This window comes from Narcine bancroftii, chromosome 3 (genome assembly GCF_036971445.1).
Source record: "Narcine bancroftii isolate sNarBan1 chromosome 3, sNarBan1.hap1, whole genome shotgun sequence".
NCBI lineage: Eukaryota > Metazoa > Chordata > Chondrichthyes > Torpediniformes > Narcinidae > Narcine > Narcine bancroftii.
The window spans coordinates 164,437,366-164,454,326 of NC_091471.1; the positions used below are offsets into that span (position 1 = coordinate 164,437,366).

Here is a 16,961-nt window from a genome sequence, read left to right on the forward strand (position 1 = left end):
CCTTAGTTAGCCAGGGCTGCCATTTGCATCTCCTAGAGCCTTTCCTCCACTTTGGAATAAATTTGTCCTGAATCCTGTGAAAAATGTCCATAAAAACCTGCCATTTTTCCCCAGTTGTCCTCCCAGCTAGTGTATCTTCCCATTTTATTTTGGATAGCTCCTCCCTCATAGCTGCAAAATTCCCTTTATTTAACTGAAGTACAGATGCTTCCGACTTCCTTTCCATTTCCCTTTCTAATTGCAGCTTAAAAGTAACCATACCATGGTCACTATTCCCTAATGGCTCCCCTACATCAAGGTCACTTATTAAGTCTGCGTCGCTGCACAGCACCCAGTCCAGAATCGACTTCCCCCTGGTAGGTTCCTCCACTAGCTGTTCCAAGAAAGTATCTCGTAGACATTCTATAAACTCGCTCTCTTGTGTTCCTGCCCCCGTCTGATTATTCCAGTCCACCTTCATGTTGAAGTCCCCCATAACTACCGTATTGCTACCACTTTGAAATGCCACTCTTAATTCCTGATTTATACTACTACCGATATCTGAGCTACTTTTCGGAGGCCTGTAAATGACCCCCATTATATTCCTCTTGCCCTTGCAATTTCTTAATTCAATCCAAACAGACTCTACCTCACCTGTTTCAATGTCCTTCCTTTCAAACGCCTGAATCTCGGTTGTTTATGTACAATCAGATGACAATAAACTTGAGCTTTCAGAAACCTAAGGCCAGAATATCAACGTCCAGCATCTGTGAACTTTCTTGTTGAATATCATGGTTGTTCCCTGGACACTCAGAGCTCACTGACTTTGTTGACTTCCTGTTAAAACCATATCCTGTATTTTTATTCCATCCTTGTACGACCTGCTTTTCTTAAATAGAGGTTAACTTGCCTGGATAATATGCGAAAAAAAAAGCTTTTCACCATATATCAGTATACATGGCAATAAACAGTTCATTTCAATTCACTCAGGGAGGTGTCTCTCTGGTCACCACTCGTGCACCAGCGTTTACTAAAGATCTCAGGAAATCTTTCAATTATTCAACCCCATTTGGGAGAGTTCTTGGGTACTTCTAAGAAATGTTGCCACTTATGAAGCTTCAGATGTACTGACGTCATCTCAGCCGAGACACAGACTTAACTTAAATGGTTTAAATTCCTTATTTTATGGAAATTTAACAATCCTGCACCATGACTGGGTATTAGATTTAGACCTGTGAAGACAGAAACTTGCGTGGAACAGAATATAAAGAGGTGGCAAACCATGCAGTCCATTGTATTTATGCTGGCCTTTCAAAGAACAGTTGATTTCCAGGTTTTTTTTTCCATATCCTTAAAGGATTTATCAAATCCTTTTTGAAAGGCATTGAACATTTTTTAACAACCTCATCAGGCATTCTATTGCAAATCCTAACGAAATGGTGTGTAAAACTATTTTGACTGTGGTTTCATGATCATATTGAATCTTGTCTCAAAGTAAAATTATTCCTCTCCAGATAAAGGACTCCTGCTGCCTTTCAAACCCTTTGTTGCCTGATCATAGTGTAATCCTTTATTTTCTTTCCCATGAGAAAGGCTTTATAATTAATGTCTGCAGCCTCCAAACAAACCTCATTAATAACTCAGTCTAATTAATCTTCATAATTCAATCTTTTTACCTTATAATCTTGATATGTCATCAAATCTCTTGAAACCTTCTTAGCTCCATCTGGATGTACTTTCAGATCACACAGAACCTTTATAAATTGTATACAAACCAGCTGTATAAAGAGGAATGGACAGTGGGAGAGATTGCAGATCTATAAAGTACAAAACACTCAGCAGGTCAGGTGGCATCCAAATATGGAAAAGCAGAGCTGATGATTTTTCATCGAAAGTCAACTTGACCCACCTGTATTGTTCTATTGTATGGATTATCGATCTTCTTATGACATTTATGAAACATTTGAGCAGACAAGGAGAGATGTGCACAGTGTCACCACTGACAGTGTTTATCCATGTCAACAGATCCTGTGTCAGAAAAGTGCCATTTATGTAGCACTTTTCACAATGTCTCTAAACATTTTACAGCCAAATGTATTCTTGTCACATGAAGTCACAGATGAAATTAGACAACTTTGGCAATCTGAACAGTGCAATTTATACAAAGTTTCCATGTGACTGTATTCTACTTCAGTAAGGCTGATCAAGAAAAAAAAATATTAGCTTGTGCACTGAGAATAAATTAACAGTTTCTTCTAAAATTAATTTTATGGGATCTTCAATGTCCAAAGATGGGGTCTCCATCTAATGTCCAATGTGAAATATAACAATGACATCACTAAGAATGCAGATCTCCGATTGTTGGATCACTCATTGGTAAAAGATGATGCCTTAAACTGTTTTCCTGCACTTTTTTCCTGCACTCTTTGACTCACTGCCACACAATGTTTGAACCTGCTGTACTTTAGTATAAATTGACTTGCCCGGATAGCACCAAAACCAAGCGCTTCACTTTATCTTGTTACATGTGACATCAACAATTTAATTTAGTTAATTCTTTTTTTTCCAGTATTTTTATTGAGTTCAACATATAAACTTACATACAAATTTTTAAAGGAAAATACATAACAAATCATCTCATATACATACACATGCAAAAAAAAACTTCATTAGACAGCTCCCTAATCCACAAGTTAAACCCATATTTGCCAAATTAATCCAGATAAAAAGTGATAAAAAAGAAAAAAAAAGAAAACAAATTTAAAGAAAAATCTAAAAACTAAATCTAATTTACCTCCTCCCTCTAACCAAGGTAACCTTTGTAAAAGAAAAAAGGAACTTATGGAATGGATAGTGACCTCCAGGTATCAGGCAGAAAATCTTAAATCTTCCCATCATTATAGTATTCTATGAATGGGCCCCATATCTTTACAAATTGAATTTTTTTATTATTTTCAACATTATTTTCAATGTTGTATCTAATTTTCGCCAAGTTTACATATGACATTACATCATGTATCCACTGTGTATGGGTTGGAGAAGCGTCATCTTTCCATTTCAATAAAATTGCTCTTCTGCTCATCAGCGTGGTAAAGAACTTTCTCCTGAGTTGCAGACAGAGTAATAACTGGCACATGTGAAGAACCAAACAAAGCAATTAATGGACATGGTTCTATTTTGATCTTAAAAATCATTGATAAAGTTTGGAAAATCTCTTTCCAAAATCTCTCTAAATTTGGGCACTCCTAAAACATATGGATCAGTGAAGCTTCAAAAATGTTACACTTCTCACATTATGGATCAATATCTGCATAAAAATGAGATCATTTAAGTTTGGAGATATGTGTTCTATGTACCACCTTGAATTGTAATAAGCAAAGTGTTGCACAGAATGAGGAATCATTAATCAAGCTGAGAGTAGAGTACCAGTCTTCATCTGAAAATGTTAAGTTCAAATCTTGTTCACAATTGTTCTTAATCCCAGCCATTGAAGCTGATATTAAATCCAATAAATCATTCTAAATACGTGATAATAATCCAACATGATTAATTCTAATAGAATTTTGTGCATTAATGGAATCAAGATGCAGAGTGATCATGCAGAACATGGTTAAGAGTTTGGTATGAACATTGAATGGAAGATCAGAACAAAGGAGATGTCTTGCCAACTCCTTCTGGTCCTTGGAGACAGAAGAGCATGAATTGGAAACAAAAACAAACTACTGGAGGTATTCAACAGGTCAAACAGCATCAGTGTGGGGAAAAGAATTGCTGATATTTTGGGTCTAAAGCTTGAAAGCTTTCATTGAGACTAAGCAAGGGTTTTGAACTGAAATAATTTCTTCCCCCTCTAGATTTTGCTCAATCTGTTGAGTTCCTCCAGCAGTTTATTTTTGTTGTTCCTTCTATAGCTTGCTTTTTTCTTAAACTTGTAAAGAATATGTCCTAATGTAATTTTATCACTTCTCCCAAGGGGTCCAAAGTTTAATCTGTACTGATTTTCAATCTTTTTATGTTGTGTTCATTATTGAATTTTTAAGTCAAAATTTTATTTCACCATTGCAAATAGCAGAGATGTCATGTGAAGCTTTATCCTTTTTATATTTTGCTCTCAAGACATTTTACCAGAAAGCCAGAAGTTCCATGAAACATGTTATATACAGTTACTTGTATTCATCTTGTATGTCTACCACTTCAAATTGTTCTAAAGCATTTCACAATCCATGAGGAACATATTGAAGCATAATTTAATGAATGCCAGTCAGTTTGCTCAGAGCATGATAATGTTAATGGCCATGCCATAGAGCCTTAGAACACTACAACACAGAAACATGCCGTTTGGCCTCTCTAGTCTGTGCTGAACTATTATTCTGCCTAGTTCCACTGACATACACCCAGACCATATGTCTCCATTCACCTCCCATCCAGGTATCTGTCCAAATTTTTCTTGCATGTCAAAATTGAAACTGCAGTTACGAATTTAGCTGCCAGATCATTCCATAATCTCAGCACTCTGTGTGAGAAAACGCACCCCCTAATCTTCTCTTTAAACTTCTTCTCTTTCACCCTTAAATCATGTCCTTTTGTTTTTATATCACTTAACCTCAGTGGAAAATAGCCTGCTTGCACTTGCTCTATTAAACCCATAATTGTGTATACCTCTATCAGATCTCCTCTCATCCTTCTGTGCACCAGGGAATAAAGTTCTAACCTGTTTAACCTTTCCCTGCAAGTCCTAGCAACATCATAGTAAACCTCCTCTGCATCTTGCAATCTTATTGATATCCTTCCTGTAGTTAGGTGACCAAAACTGTACACAATTCTCCAAATTTGGCCTCATCACTGTCTTATTCAACTTCACCATGAAGAGTGTGTTTTATTTATGCAATATTAATTAGGAGAGAGCACTGGGGGTAAGCACACATCCTCTTCTTCAAAGTGGTGCCCGGAGAGATATTTCCCATGTCCCTGAGTGAATTGAATTAAACTATTTATTGTTATGTGTATTGATGTTATGGGATCTTTAATGTCCAAAGATGGGGTCTCCATCTAATGTCCAATGTGAAAGATAACAATGGCACCACAAAGAATGCAGTTCTTGGATTTAAAGACATTTTTTGTTACTGTGCTGTTTCAAACTCTTAGCTGGATCACTCATTGATACAAGATGATGCCCTGGACTGTTTAGCTGTACTTATCTCTTCATCCTGCACTTTGTCCTGATAACACTATACCCTGCGTTCTTTGACTCACTGTCACACAATACCTTAAATTTATATTTTATTACTGCACAACCTGCAGTGAAAAGCTTTGCTTTGCAATACTATCCAGGCAAGTGATTCCACACTTGCAGTCATGCAAAGATGAAATAAAAATGCAGTATGTCAAAGAGGGGCTATGGTGTCACAGAGGAAAAAAAGTACAATAAAAATAGTGCAAGTTCATCATCCATTGATGACAATAAATTGAATTTTAAATCTTGAACAGTGGAAAGGTCGCTGACCTTGAAGTTGGAGGTTTGTGATTGAAAACTCATGGAACCTCTGCCCAGTACAAAAGGGGAGAAGAGACTGTCTTTTTATATGTTGGCAACTTTCCCAAGGGAGTGGAATGTTAAGCAGAGCCAATGAGGGGAAGATTTGTTTCCGAGATGAGCAAACAAGGCCGTGATTTAATCCAGCTGATTGGGAACACTTCCAAACAGTGATGCATACTCTCGATAATGGAGTTTGTATTTCTTACTCTTTCGGCTAAGGTCACAAATGACAAGTGTTACGGAGAAGGGACATCACAAGCAGGTCATCCCTACCTCCACGATGATTGCTCAAGGGAATTTCCATTAAAAAACACTGGATAGCTGAAGATTAAAGCCCTGTAGGTGGTGAAATTCTGAAATAAATTCAGGAAAACCCGGGAACTCTCAACAAGTCAAGCAGAATCTTTAGAGAGAGTAGAATTAACATTTCAAGGCTTCTGACCTGAAACATTAACTTGGTTTCTTTGTCCATGGATGCTTCCTATCCTCAGAGTTTCCAGCAATTTTTGCTTTTATTTAATTGAGCCATAGATATATGCAGCATTGAAACAGACCCTTCAGCCCAACTCATCCATGCTGACCAAATTGCCTCCCTGAGTTGGTCCCATTTGGCTGTATTTTGCCCCTGTTCCTCCAAACCTTTCCTGTCCATGTACCAGTTCAGATTCCTTTTAAGGATTACAATTGTACTCATGTCAATCTCTTCCTCCAGCTGCTCTACAAGGTCACCACTCTGCCTCATACCCAACAAGGGTTAAAAAAAAGTTCTGGCCTATCCAGCCTTGCCTTATAACTCAAACCCTCCAGTCCTAGTAACATCCTCGCTGCACCTTTTCCAGCTAGATGCTGTTTTACTGGACAACAATTAATGGGGTTGCTTCCATCTATCTGACCTGGGACAGAAATATACCACTTGAAACAGACCTTTCAATAATTTTGAAATTTTCCAAATCTCTGTTGTTTTTCTACTCATGGTTTGAAGAGAAAGGATTCTCAACTGAAAAGAAAGCACAGTGAGTCAGACAGCATCTATGGAGAGAGGAACAGAGTTAGAATTTTGGCCTGACAACATTTCATCAAAAATGTCCTTGTATTGATGAAAGAACATAGGTATAAAACATCAAATTTGGTTTCCTCCTGTGTTTTCCAACTCTGAAATTTAGTTCCAAGGAAATCAATAAACTGTACTTGGGAAATTGAGATCTACCTGCGTGAATTGATGTACTGTGTATTTATCATCTACACCAGCAACAATTGGTAATCATATACGTATTTTACTGATATCACAATGCAAGTACAACTGTGTTGATGAATAGTATCTACTTTTATTTACAGCTCAGATGTGTATCAAACCTCTGTTCTGAGTACGGTAAAATGAAAAATGTCCTCATTTCAATCCATGTTTATTTAGTGCAAGAGGGAAGATAATTACTTCAAACATTGAGTTCGCAATGCTTCCAATGGGTTTTAGAGGAAGGTCTTTTGTTGAACATATTCACACTCATAATGAAAGGTGCAAAATTAGATCAGCTTAGATTTTTACGTGTCTTGACTTCAAACAGTTAATTGCAGTGTATTCAGTTTTTTTTGACAAATAATTCAGATAACCATTTGGATTACAGTGTATAATTACCACGTCTGAGTGGAATACTTTTTATTACGTCTGTCCTTGGAGACCTCAGTTGCAAACACACAGGGTCTGACAGCCTCAACTTCACACAATGCAAGAAGATGTCAGCTGTGGGTGACACTGACCCTAGGGTTTGCTGTCATTTATTTCTAACATGTACAACGTGTCAGTAAGTTTTCTAAACCCTGCCTTGGGTGATATTTAGACAAACCTGGCAGCACCTTTATCAGGCATTAAGCCCTTCATTAGGACAAGGAAGAAAGCTCACACGCCAATGAATACAAACTGAAATGGATCAAACACTATCACAACGGTTCATTCTGCCACTTCAGAGCTCCGGGGTTCCAGGCCTAGTTCTGACCCTGATTGTTTGGGGTGATTTCTCCCTGTGACCAGGTGCACCCAAATCTAGCTGGAGGATGAATCGGCTACTGCAAAATTGCTGTTTCCTGAAAATAAACACAGGCAGTGGGATTGTGAAAGGCAATAATTTGCAAGGCTGCATGGAAATCTGATGAGGGGAAATGTTACTGACAGGATTGTTTTGCACGGACTCAATGTGCTGAATGGCCTCCTTCTTTGCTGTGGGAAGTACGTAAACACCAGGTTGAGCTATGAATTCCTGACTGCTTTTAACGTAGGTTTAACAGTGACCTTACCTATGACCTTTAAAATGAATGAGTGAACTTAATTTTTCTTTTCACTACAGCATGTCCATTCGAATCTCTGACATGATCTAAGGTGAGTCCAAAATAATTACTTTTGCCTTGTGTCCATTGTCAATTGCATATCACCGAATTAAACACTTTTTTTGCCCGTGCCAGTTGAAACCATTAAAGCAAATTTCAGAAGCCAATCGGGATAGATCAAATCTGTTTTCTGCTGTTTAACTCTGGAAATGTTTGAACACATGCAGTACATAGAATTGTATGGAAACAGAAGGAAATGTTTTACTGGAGACACACAGGAGACTGTTGGAATCTGCAGCTAAACATACTCTGCTGGAGAAACTCAGCAGGTCAAGCAGCATCAGTGGGAGAGAAACAGTGGTCAATGTTTCGAGGTGAATTCTTTTTAATCAAGGCTGGATCAATGTCACAGAGAACTTGGTGTAAATAGGATAGGGGCACCCCGTGGGATGGGGGGACCAGATAGATGTGAAACATGGTGAAGAGAAGCAGAGGATTGGTCATGCTGAAGGGGGGGGAGGGAAGAGAGAGAGAGAGAGAGAGAGAGAGAGAGAGAGAGAGAGAGAGAAACAAAGGGGGGTAGGAGCAGAAAGATGGGTCATTCTTGGTGGAGTGGGTGATTAGAAACCTTGCCAGTATATTTTATTTTTCAGGATCCAAGTATTGGATCAACATTTTTTTTTGCTTGAGTTATTAGGGTTGAGCAAGATGAGTGGGGTCACACCAACAACCTTGCACTCAAAGTTAGCAAAGACAAGAAGATTTTAGGCTTCAGAAGAACACAAACCAGTTCACGTCGAAGGCTCAGTGGTGAAGATGGTAAAGAATTTAAAATTCCTGCTGGTTAACATCTCCAAGGATCTGTCCTGGAGCCTCCATGTCAATGTGATCATGAAGAAGGCTCATCAGCAGCTATACTTTTGAGGAGATTCGGTGCGTCACCAAAGACTCTTGAAAACTTCTACAGGTGTACCATGTAGAGCATTCTGGCTGGTTGCATCACTGTCTGGTATGGAGTATCCAACAATCGGGACAAGAAAAAACTCCAGAGGATTTTAACTTGGTCTGCCACATCACAGGCACTAGTCCATTCTATTGAGGACATCCACAAAAGCAGCCTCTATCCTCAAGGACATGTTTTTTCCCTCTGCTATCAGATTCCTGAGTGAACAATGATCCTGAGACACTGCCTTATTATTGACTTTTTCTTGTACTATTTTTATTTATTTTGTAAGGTGGGTCTTTTTTTTAAATAAACATTTGCCCTGTGATGCTGCCACAAAAGAACAAATTTTGTGACATGTTCACAATACATTCTGATTCTGATTTAATGGTCTGCAAGACTTATTACAGTCAAAAATATTGCTGGCTCTTGAGTCACGTTCAGGTTGAATTGGGTAAGGATGGTGAATTTCCTTTTCCAAAGGAAATATGAACCATGTAATATTTAGATATACAGCATGGTAACAGGCCATTTCGGCCTGTGCCGCCCAATTTACCTACAACCGTGGGATGAAACTGGAGTCCCTGGAGAAAACCCACGTAGACACGGGAAGAACGCACAAACTCCTTACAGACTGCACAGGATTCGAACCCTAGTCCCATTTGCTGGTGCTGTGAAGGCATTGTGCTAACTGCTACACCAACCATGCTGCCTAACACAATCCAGTAGATTTGAAGTTACCATTACAGAGATTGCTGTTTTAAATCATACATAAATTAATTTTGAGATGCAGCATGGTAACAGGCCCTTCCAGCCCACTGGTCTATGCAAAATATGACTAATTAACTCAGGAACCCTGGAGGTCTTTGAAATGTGGGAAGAAACTAGAGCACCTGGAGGAATCCAATATGGTCATGGGGAGAATGTCCAAACTCCATGCCCACAGAAGCAGATTCAAACCCAGTTTCGTGCTGTAACAGCATTGCACTAACTGTTACCAGCAGAGGTAGAGATAAGCATGGCACCATAAAATAGGACATAGATTTAAGATAGATTAGGAGAGAATTAAAGGGGATCAAAGGGTGAGCTTTTTCATGCAGAGAATGGCAATTCTTTCCATGTACTGCCTGTGAGAGGATTTGAAGCTGGATCACTGGGAACATTTAAGTATCTAGATGAGCACTTGCATAGCTTAGCAGTGGGAGTTACAGACCAAATGCTGAAAGATGGGATTAATGCCCATTGGTTTGCATTGACTAATTGGGCCAAAAGACTTGTTCCATCCTGTCCAGTCATTCATGACTTGAATTTATATTTCACAGCTGTGGTGGTGGAATTTGAACTCAGTCCTCTGGATTGCTTGCCCAAACTCCGGTCAACTCCTCTGGTAATTTACCACTGATCCACCAGCATACCCATCATAATGGTGCTCATTATGCAAATGAACTCATGCTCTTTCTGCCTTGTTTCTCAAAACCTTGCAAAGTTTATCTTCTTCAAGTATTTATCAACAGAAACCGGAGGTTGATGTTAAAGTGTCTGCTTGGTGAGTACCCAGATGAAATATAAGGTGTTGTTCCTCCAATTTATGGGTAGCCTCAGTTTGGCAGTGCATGAAGCCATGGACAGACATGTTGGTGTGGGAATGGGGTGTGAAATTCAAATGGATAGCCACGGGGAGATCGTCACTATTGTAGCAGTCAGAGTTAAAGAACTCACTGAAGATCTCCCACTTTGCATCCAGTCTCTCTGGTGTAGAGGAGGCCACAACAGAAGCACTGGATGCAGTAAATGATCCCTATACATAGAATAGCATAACTGCCTCATAGAACCAGCCATCCTGGTTAGGTCCTACCTCCTCTGCCATCTACAGGGAGTTTGCACCTTCTCACTGTGACTCTGAGGCCTTTCCCCAGATGTTCCAGTTTTCTCCCACATCCGAAAAATGCACAGGTTGGCAGGTCAATTGGGAATGTATATTGCTCTTGACATTTAAGTGAATGGAAGAATCTGGGAGGAGTAGATGGGAATACGAGCAGAATAAATGTCATCACTGTGAGATAGATATGAGTAGATGATTGCCTGGTCTGCAGATGAACTTGGCAGAATATGTAGTTTGGCACAAACTAGATGGCTGAATCACCTGTTTCTGTGCTGCAGATCCATGCTTCTCTGTTATTCATAAGAATATCAGAAATAGGAACAAGAGTAGACCAACTAGCCCATCAAGCCTGCTCTGCCATTCATTATGATTATGGCTAATCTGGTCATGGGCTAAGCTCTACTTACTTGTCCATTCTCCATATCCCTCATCTCCTCTGCAATTCAAAAATCTAAGTGTGTGCTAAATATATTAAATGATGGTAGCCTCTGCTCCTTCATTGGGCAGAGAAAAGAATTTTGTCTTCAAGATTATGAATGGCATAGATAGGACGAAGAGCCAACATTTTTCTCCCAAGATAACGATAGCAAATACCAGAGGGCCTTGGTATAAGGTAAAGAGAGGAAAGTTTAGGGGTGATGGCAGGAGTAAGTTTTTTTTTAAATATAAACACACCAAATAGTGCAAGGTAAGAAAGAGTTAGATTGTTGAATAGGTTTCTATATGTTGGCACAACTTGGGCTGAAGAACCTGTAGTGTGCTGTAATATTCTTTGTCCTGAGCAGTTTTTCCTCATCTCTGTCTTAAATCCACTGCCTTGTATCTTTTAAAAAAAAAATTGTTGCATCATTACAGGATAAAAAATAAATAAAACATTAATCAAATATCCACAGCCAGTGATACAAAAAAAACAATATTTTTCTCCCAATCCCCCCCACCCAAAAGTAAGAAAAGGAAATAAATAATATAATATTACCATATACAATCATTAATTGTTATTTAAAATTACTAATTAAGAGGAAGGGATAAGATAGAAGAGGTGGATGGAAAATTATCCATAAAATCCATATATGGCTTCCAAATACTATAAAAATTTTCAACTCAATTTCTTAAACTATATGCAATTTTTTCCAAAGGTATACAATTTTGCATCTCATTATACCATCTACTTAATAACACTTCTCGATAATCTTTCCATGATATCTCTATACATTTCTTTGTGGTTCCTATTGCAAGACTTAAAAACATTTCTTGGTATTTGTCTAATTTCAATTTTATATCCTTTTCATAAATATCTCCAAGTAGAAAATATTCTTGGATACTTTGATATCTTTATTTTCATAATTTGCCCCAAAAATAAATTCAGTTCATTCCAAAACCTTTCCACTTTTTCACAAGACCACATCGAATCCAAAAAGTCCCTATTTCTTACACACATCGAAAACACGGATTTGAATAATTAATTTCAAGTCCATTTAATTTATGTGGCGTATAATACAATTGATGAAGAAAATTATATTGAACCATTTGATATCTAACATTTATTCATAACACTTTCATAACTTAATTTTGACCAAATCTCCTCCTGAGTTTTCCCCGATATCTTGAGCCTGTGTCCCGTAGTTCTCGTCTCACCAGTCCTTGCTTCTACTTTGACTTTTACTCTGGTTTCTTGGTCAATTTTTTAAAACTCTTTTACTTGGAACATACGACAGTGCAGCTGTCATATCTGCCCTGAACATAATGCCAAAATGAATAAAATCTCTTCTGCCTGCACACTTCTGTTAATAATTTTCTAAGTCATGGAAAAATAGGTTTCTCCTTTTTAACCCAATCAGAATTTCTTCTGATTTAAAAAAAATCTCTTAAATCTTCCTTTCCCCTTCAATGAAAGAGAACAAACCTGGCTCTCTCAACATAATTGAGATCTTTCAGACAAGACACAAGCTTAGTCATGATGAGATTGTTGTCCTGAGATGGGAAAAGTTCAAGGCAAGGATTGGGGATGATGTGTAGCTCCACAAAGTTTCTATCAATATGTGGGGTAGATCAGAGGACTTGAGAGATCATGTCTGAAAATGTCCCTTTGTAACAGGCGTAGGCCTTTTTGGTCTGATTTTATTGAATGCCCTGAGCGTCACAGGGTAAATTGTTCAAACTGAAGACTTATTTTGCATTAGAACCTTGTTTTACCCATAAAGGGTCCACCAGCGTGTATCAGACTTGGCAGCTATAATCCACTGCTATGTTCTTCAATGCAGGATTTTTGGCAATTCAGAGTCTGGAGGTGACTTGTGAAATCACAGTTCTCCTGCAAAGAAAACCTGTGTACTGGTAGTAATAATTCAGTGACACCTCTGCTTTTATTTCTTATTTTTCGATACCTGAGCATCACTTTCAATGGCAGTATTTTGGCTGTTTATAGTATCCATTGTAGTTTTTCTGAAGGAATGATGTGTCATATGATAGAATGGACAAAGGATCCTTCATAATTCCCTTCTTCTCTCTGTACTCTACATTCATTTTACATATAATAGAATGAAATCAAACTATATCATTGCAATCTGGCAAGATTGGAAATTCAAAAATATCTATTTTAACTCATACAAGCCATCGCTACAGTTAGAAAATGTTTTTTAAACAATTACTCAGAGAAAAGGATTTATTTTCCAACTTCACTTGAAATTATACATCTTCTGCCTCTTTCCATTTCTCATGTCAGTCTGCCTTTGTATCTTGAGCAAGTAGCAATAGGTTAGCTTCGGCGTCTAACTTTCACAAGATGATAAATTAATTACAACATTTTACAACTTAACTCAAGCATCCAGAGAGGCTTGAAGATTCTTCACAGAGGCATTCAGTTTATTGATTGAATTGATTCTTAAAGTATTATTCCGTACACAAGAAAAATAAAACAATTTTATAGCATCTTGAATGGAACAAAATATCCCAAGGTGCTTCACAGGGGCATCATCAAACAGGATTAGTTATGTGAGCATGGATAATCATGATTAGATTGTTGTCCTGAGATGAGAAAAGTTCAAGGCAAGGATTGGGGATGATGCGTAGCTCCACAAAATTTCTATCAGTATGTGGGGTAGACCAGAGGACTTGAGAGATCATATCTGAAAACATCCCTTTGTAACTGGCAAGTAGGCCTTTTTGGTCTGATTTTACTGAATGCCCTGAGTGTCACAGGGTAAATTGTTCAAATTGAAGACTTATTTTGCATTATAACCTTGTTTTACCCATAAAGGGTCCACCAGCGTGTATCAGACTTGGCAGCTATAATCCACTGCTATGTTCTTCAATGCAGGATTTATGGCAATTCAGAGTCTAGAGGTGAGCTTTCTTTCTTTTCTAAATATGATGAACACTGTATGTCATGCTAAAAATGTCTGTGCGTTGGGGAAGTCACTAACATTTAGGCATTGTACATCTCTGAGGTGTGTGAAAGCCAATGAACCTGGGTTGTATTTTTGGGCCAAGCTCCACATGCTTTCCATTTTGAGCATCTGGGGGAAAAAAATAATTCAGAATGTAATTGGGAAAAATGGTGTCCTCACACCTGGAAGATAGCACATTGAGAATTGTCATCTTAACATTGAACACCAATAGGTTTCATTACTCAATTAAGCTAACCTTTTTTTTTCTACATCCACTGCAAATATTGTCCATCTCTGTGCTGTACCTGAACTTATGTTGACCTTCATGACTTAAACTTCTGAGTTATTCCAAAGTTTTTCTCTCAAGTTGCAAATAAAACCACATCAAATATCGACATCTAAGTGATGCATATTCATGAAATCATTGCATGTATTAAGCTTCAGATAAAATACCAGTTAAATTAAATCCATACAATCATGCCTTCCCCTTAGCTAATAAGGGACTGGGATGGGGCCTTTACTACCTCTTGCATAGCAGGGGAATTAATGGTAACTGGGAAAAGGCAGGCAGGTGAAACGGAGTCCACAGCCAAATCAGCTATGACCTTATTGAACGGCAGAGCAAGCAAGAAGGGCCAGATGGCCAATTCTTCCAACTATTCCTTGTTTTTCCACTGGCAAAAAAAAATTCTCAGTCAATTTCCCAAAGGAATATAATTGTGCAAGTCTTTAGGTTCACAAATCACCCTGATTGAACCCAGAACAGCAACTAATCCACGACGTGATTTAACAATTAGTGTCTTTTTAAAAGCACAATTGTAAAACTAATCTTGAACAGCCAAAGGTAGACTTCGTCAGGCAGAGAGATTTTTCTCATCTAATTATATTCCACATAATAGTGTAGGAGTCTTAATTCTAAGCCATTGCTGAAAGAAAACATGTACAGCTCTAGTCAGGACTGTTTAACTATACTTTAGATTTTAGATTATAACAATTAGAACTGGGTGTAAATTGGATTTCTTCTGTTGGACTCAAATGTGCATAAAGTCTGGTTCAAAACAGAGCAATGATATTACAATGCCAAAACTCGGACTCAGCTCTGCCGCTGTTTATTATGACCTTGTATATTCTCTCCATGACCTCATGGGTTTCCTTTAGAAGCTCCAATTTCCTCCCACACTCCAAAGATGTACAGGGTGTAGAGTGCGTCGAAAGAACCAAAGACTTGTTGATCCTAACCAAGGCTTTTATTAACTAGAAGACTGGAGCATATCACATGTAGGTCGACCAGTCCAGAATGACCTGGTCTGGCTAGGAGCAACCCTTTTAAGACCTGCCAGTAGGTGTGGCTACACTCTCAGCCAATCACAATAATCCTACACTACAATCTGTACATATACACATTGGTGATAGAATCTGTACTATCACACAGGGTTAGTGGGTTAATTGGTCACATGGATGTATTTGGCGGCACAGGCTCCCGGGTCAGAAGGGCCTATTATTGTGTTGTATCTCTGAATTAAAAATTACAACATTGGTGGATTTTGTCTCATGTCCTTTTGCCTAAAGTTCAATAGAAATTAGTTCAGCTTGTTCCTTCATAAAAGTGAACACAAGATTCACAGCAGCAAAAAAACACACATCTATGCTATTGCTGCTCATCTACCATCTATCTGTCCTTCTCTTGGTTCAATTTCCATTCCAAATACTCCAGCTGAAAATCCTAGCTGATTAATCAGTGTGGGACTGAGTGGGGGTTATGCCACTGAATTTACAATCCACAATGCCTCTTCCATGATTGAATGTATTCCAACCACTATTTGATGAAGAGCTTGGAATAGTTAAGACTTGGATTACATGCACAAACATTGGCCATTTGGGCCAACTTATCCATACCATCAAAATTACAACCTGAGTTTGTTCTGTTTGTCCAGAACTCCCCTGTCTTTGTCTAAATATCTTTGAAACACTGCAATTACACGTACCTCTTCAGCTCCTTCTGGCATCTCATTCTGCATAAACATAACCCACTAGTTGAAAAACTTGCTTGTCAGGTTCCTTTTCAATCTTCCTTCGCTCACCTTAAATCTATGTCCTCTAGTTTAAGACTCTCCCAGCCTACAGAAAATACTGTGACCATTCACCTATGGGCTTCAAGCTTGGTCAAGGCCACACAAGAGTCTCCACAGCCATGAATTCTCTTGTCTATGCACTCCTAGCTGTCGAGTCTCCTATCACTACAGTCCCCCTTGTCTTCATCTTCCCTAACTGTGGATCAGAACCACTGGTGTAGCACAGACCTGGCTACTGCTCCTGCTTCCTTCTGAAAGGCTACCTCCCAAATTTTATACAAGATTGTTAGTGAGGGGAAAAGTGTTAAGAGGGTTTCCCAATCACCTTCAACCCCTCTAATGTTTGCTGGTGCTCACCCAATGACATTAGGCTCCCTGGGTAGTGTGACACTATAACATTCCCAGCATCCTGGGTTCGGATCTCATACCGTCTGTTAGGTGTTTGTACATTCTCTCACTAACCTGCGTGGGTTTCCTTCAGATGGTCCAGTTTCCTCCCACATTCAAAAGACATGTGGGGGTCAGAAGGTTCAATGATTACAAGGGTGTATTTGTGTGGCATGGACTCATGGGCTGGAAAGGCCTGTTACTGTGCTGTATCTCCAAATTGAAAATCACCTGCTGCCTGCAGCGTGAGATTTGACCACCCTCCAGAACCCCTTGCTATGGCACTCTTTGCCTCTATCTGAGCTATGCTGCCTGAGAGGAGCTACAGCTGGGTGCAGTTCGTTATCCAGAGTCATCAGGGACTGTCACCTGATTTCCCACAGCAGGCAGGAGGAGTGTATTCCACTCACTGCCAGAACTGCCCCTTTAATATACAAGCCGATTTGAGAAAAGAACA

General features: G+C 38.8%; 1 protein-coding gene across 10 annotated transcripts in view; it reads right to left on the reverse strand.

Moving 5' to 3' along the window:
* The window catches only part of ccser1 (coiled-coil serine-rich protein 1), a 1,096,421-nt gene that overhangs the window by 116,186 nt on the left and 963,274 nt on the right, over positions 1 to 16,961 (reverse strand). For 6 of the 10 annotated variants that reach the window (XM_069925709.1, XM_069925719.1, XM_069925707.1 and 3 more), the window contains one exon: positions 2,619 to 3,106. The exons of 1 other annotated variant lie outside the window; for it this stretch is intronic. In XM_069925709.1, coding sequence (XP_069781810.1) covers positions 2,861 to 3,106 — 246 coding nt within the window. In that variant the 3' untranslated portion in view covers positions 2,619 to 2,860. Of the gene's footprint in view, positions 1 to 2,618; positions 3,107 to 6,439; positions 6,513 to 12,151; positions 14,175 to 16,961 lie in introns of those variants that run through there. 3 more of the 10 variants (XM_069925706.1, XM_069925704.1, XM_069925703.1) reach the window with 2 other exon arrangements.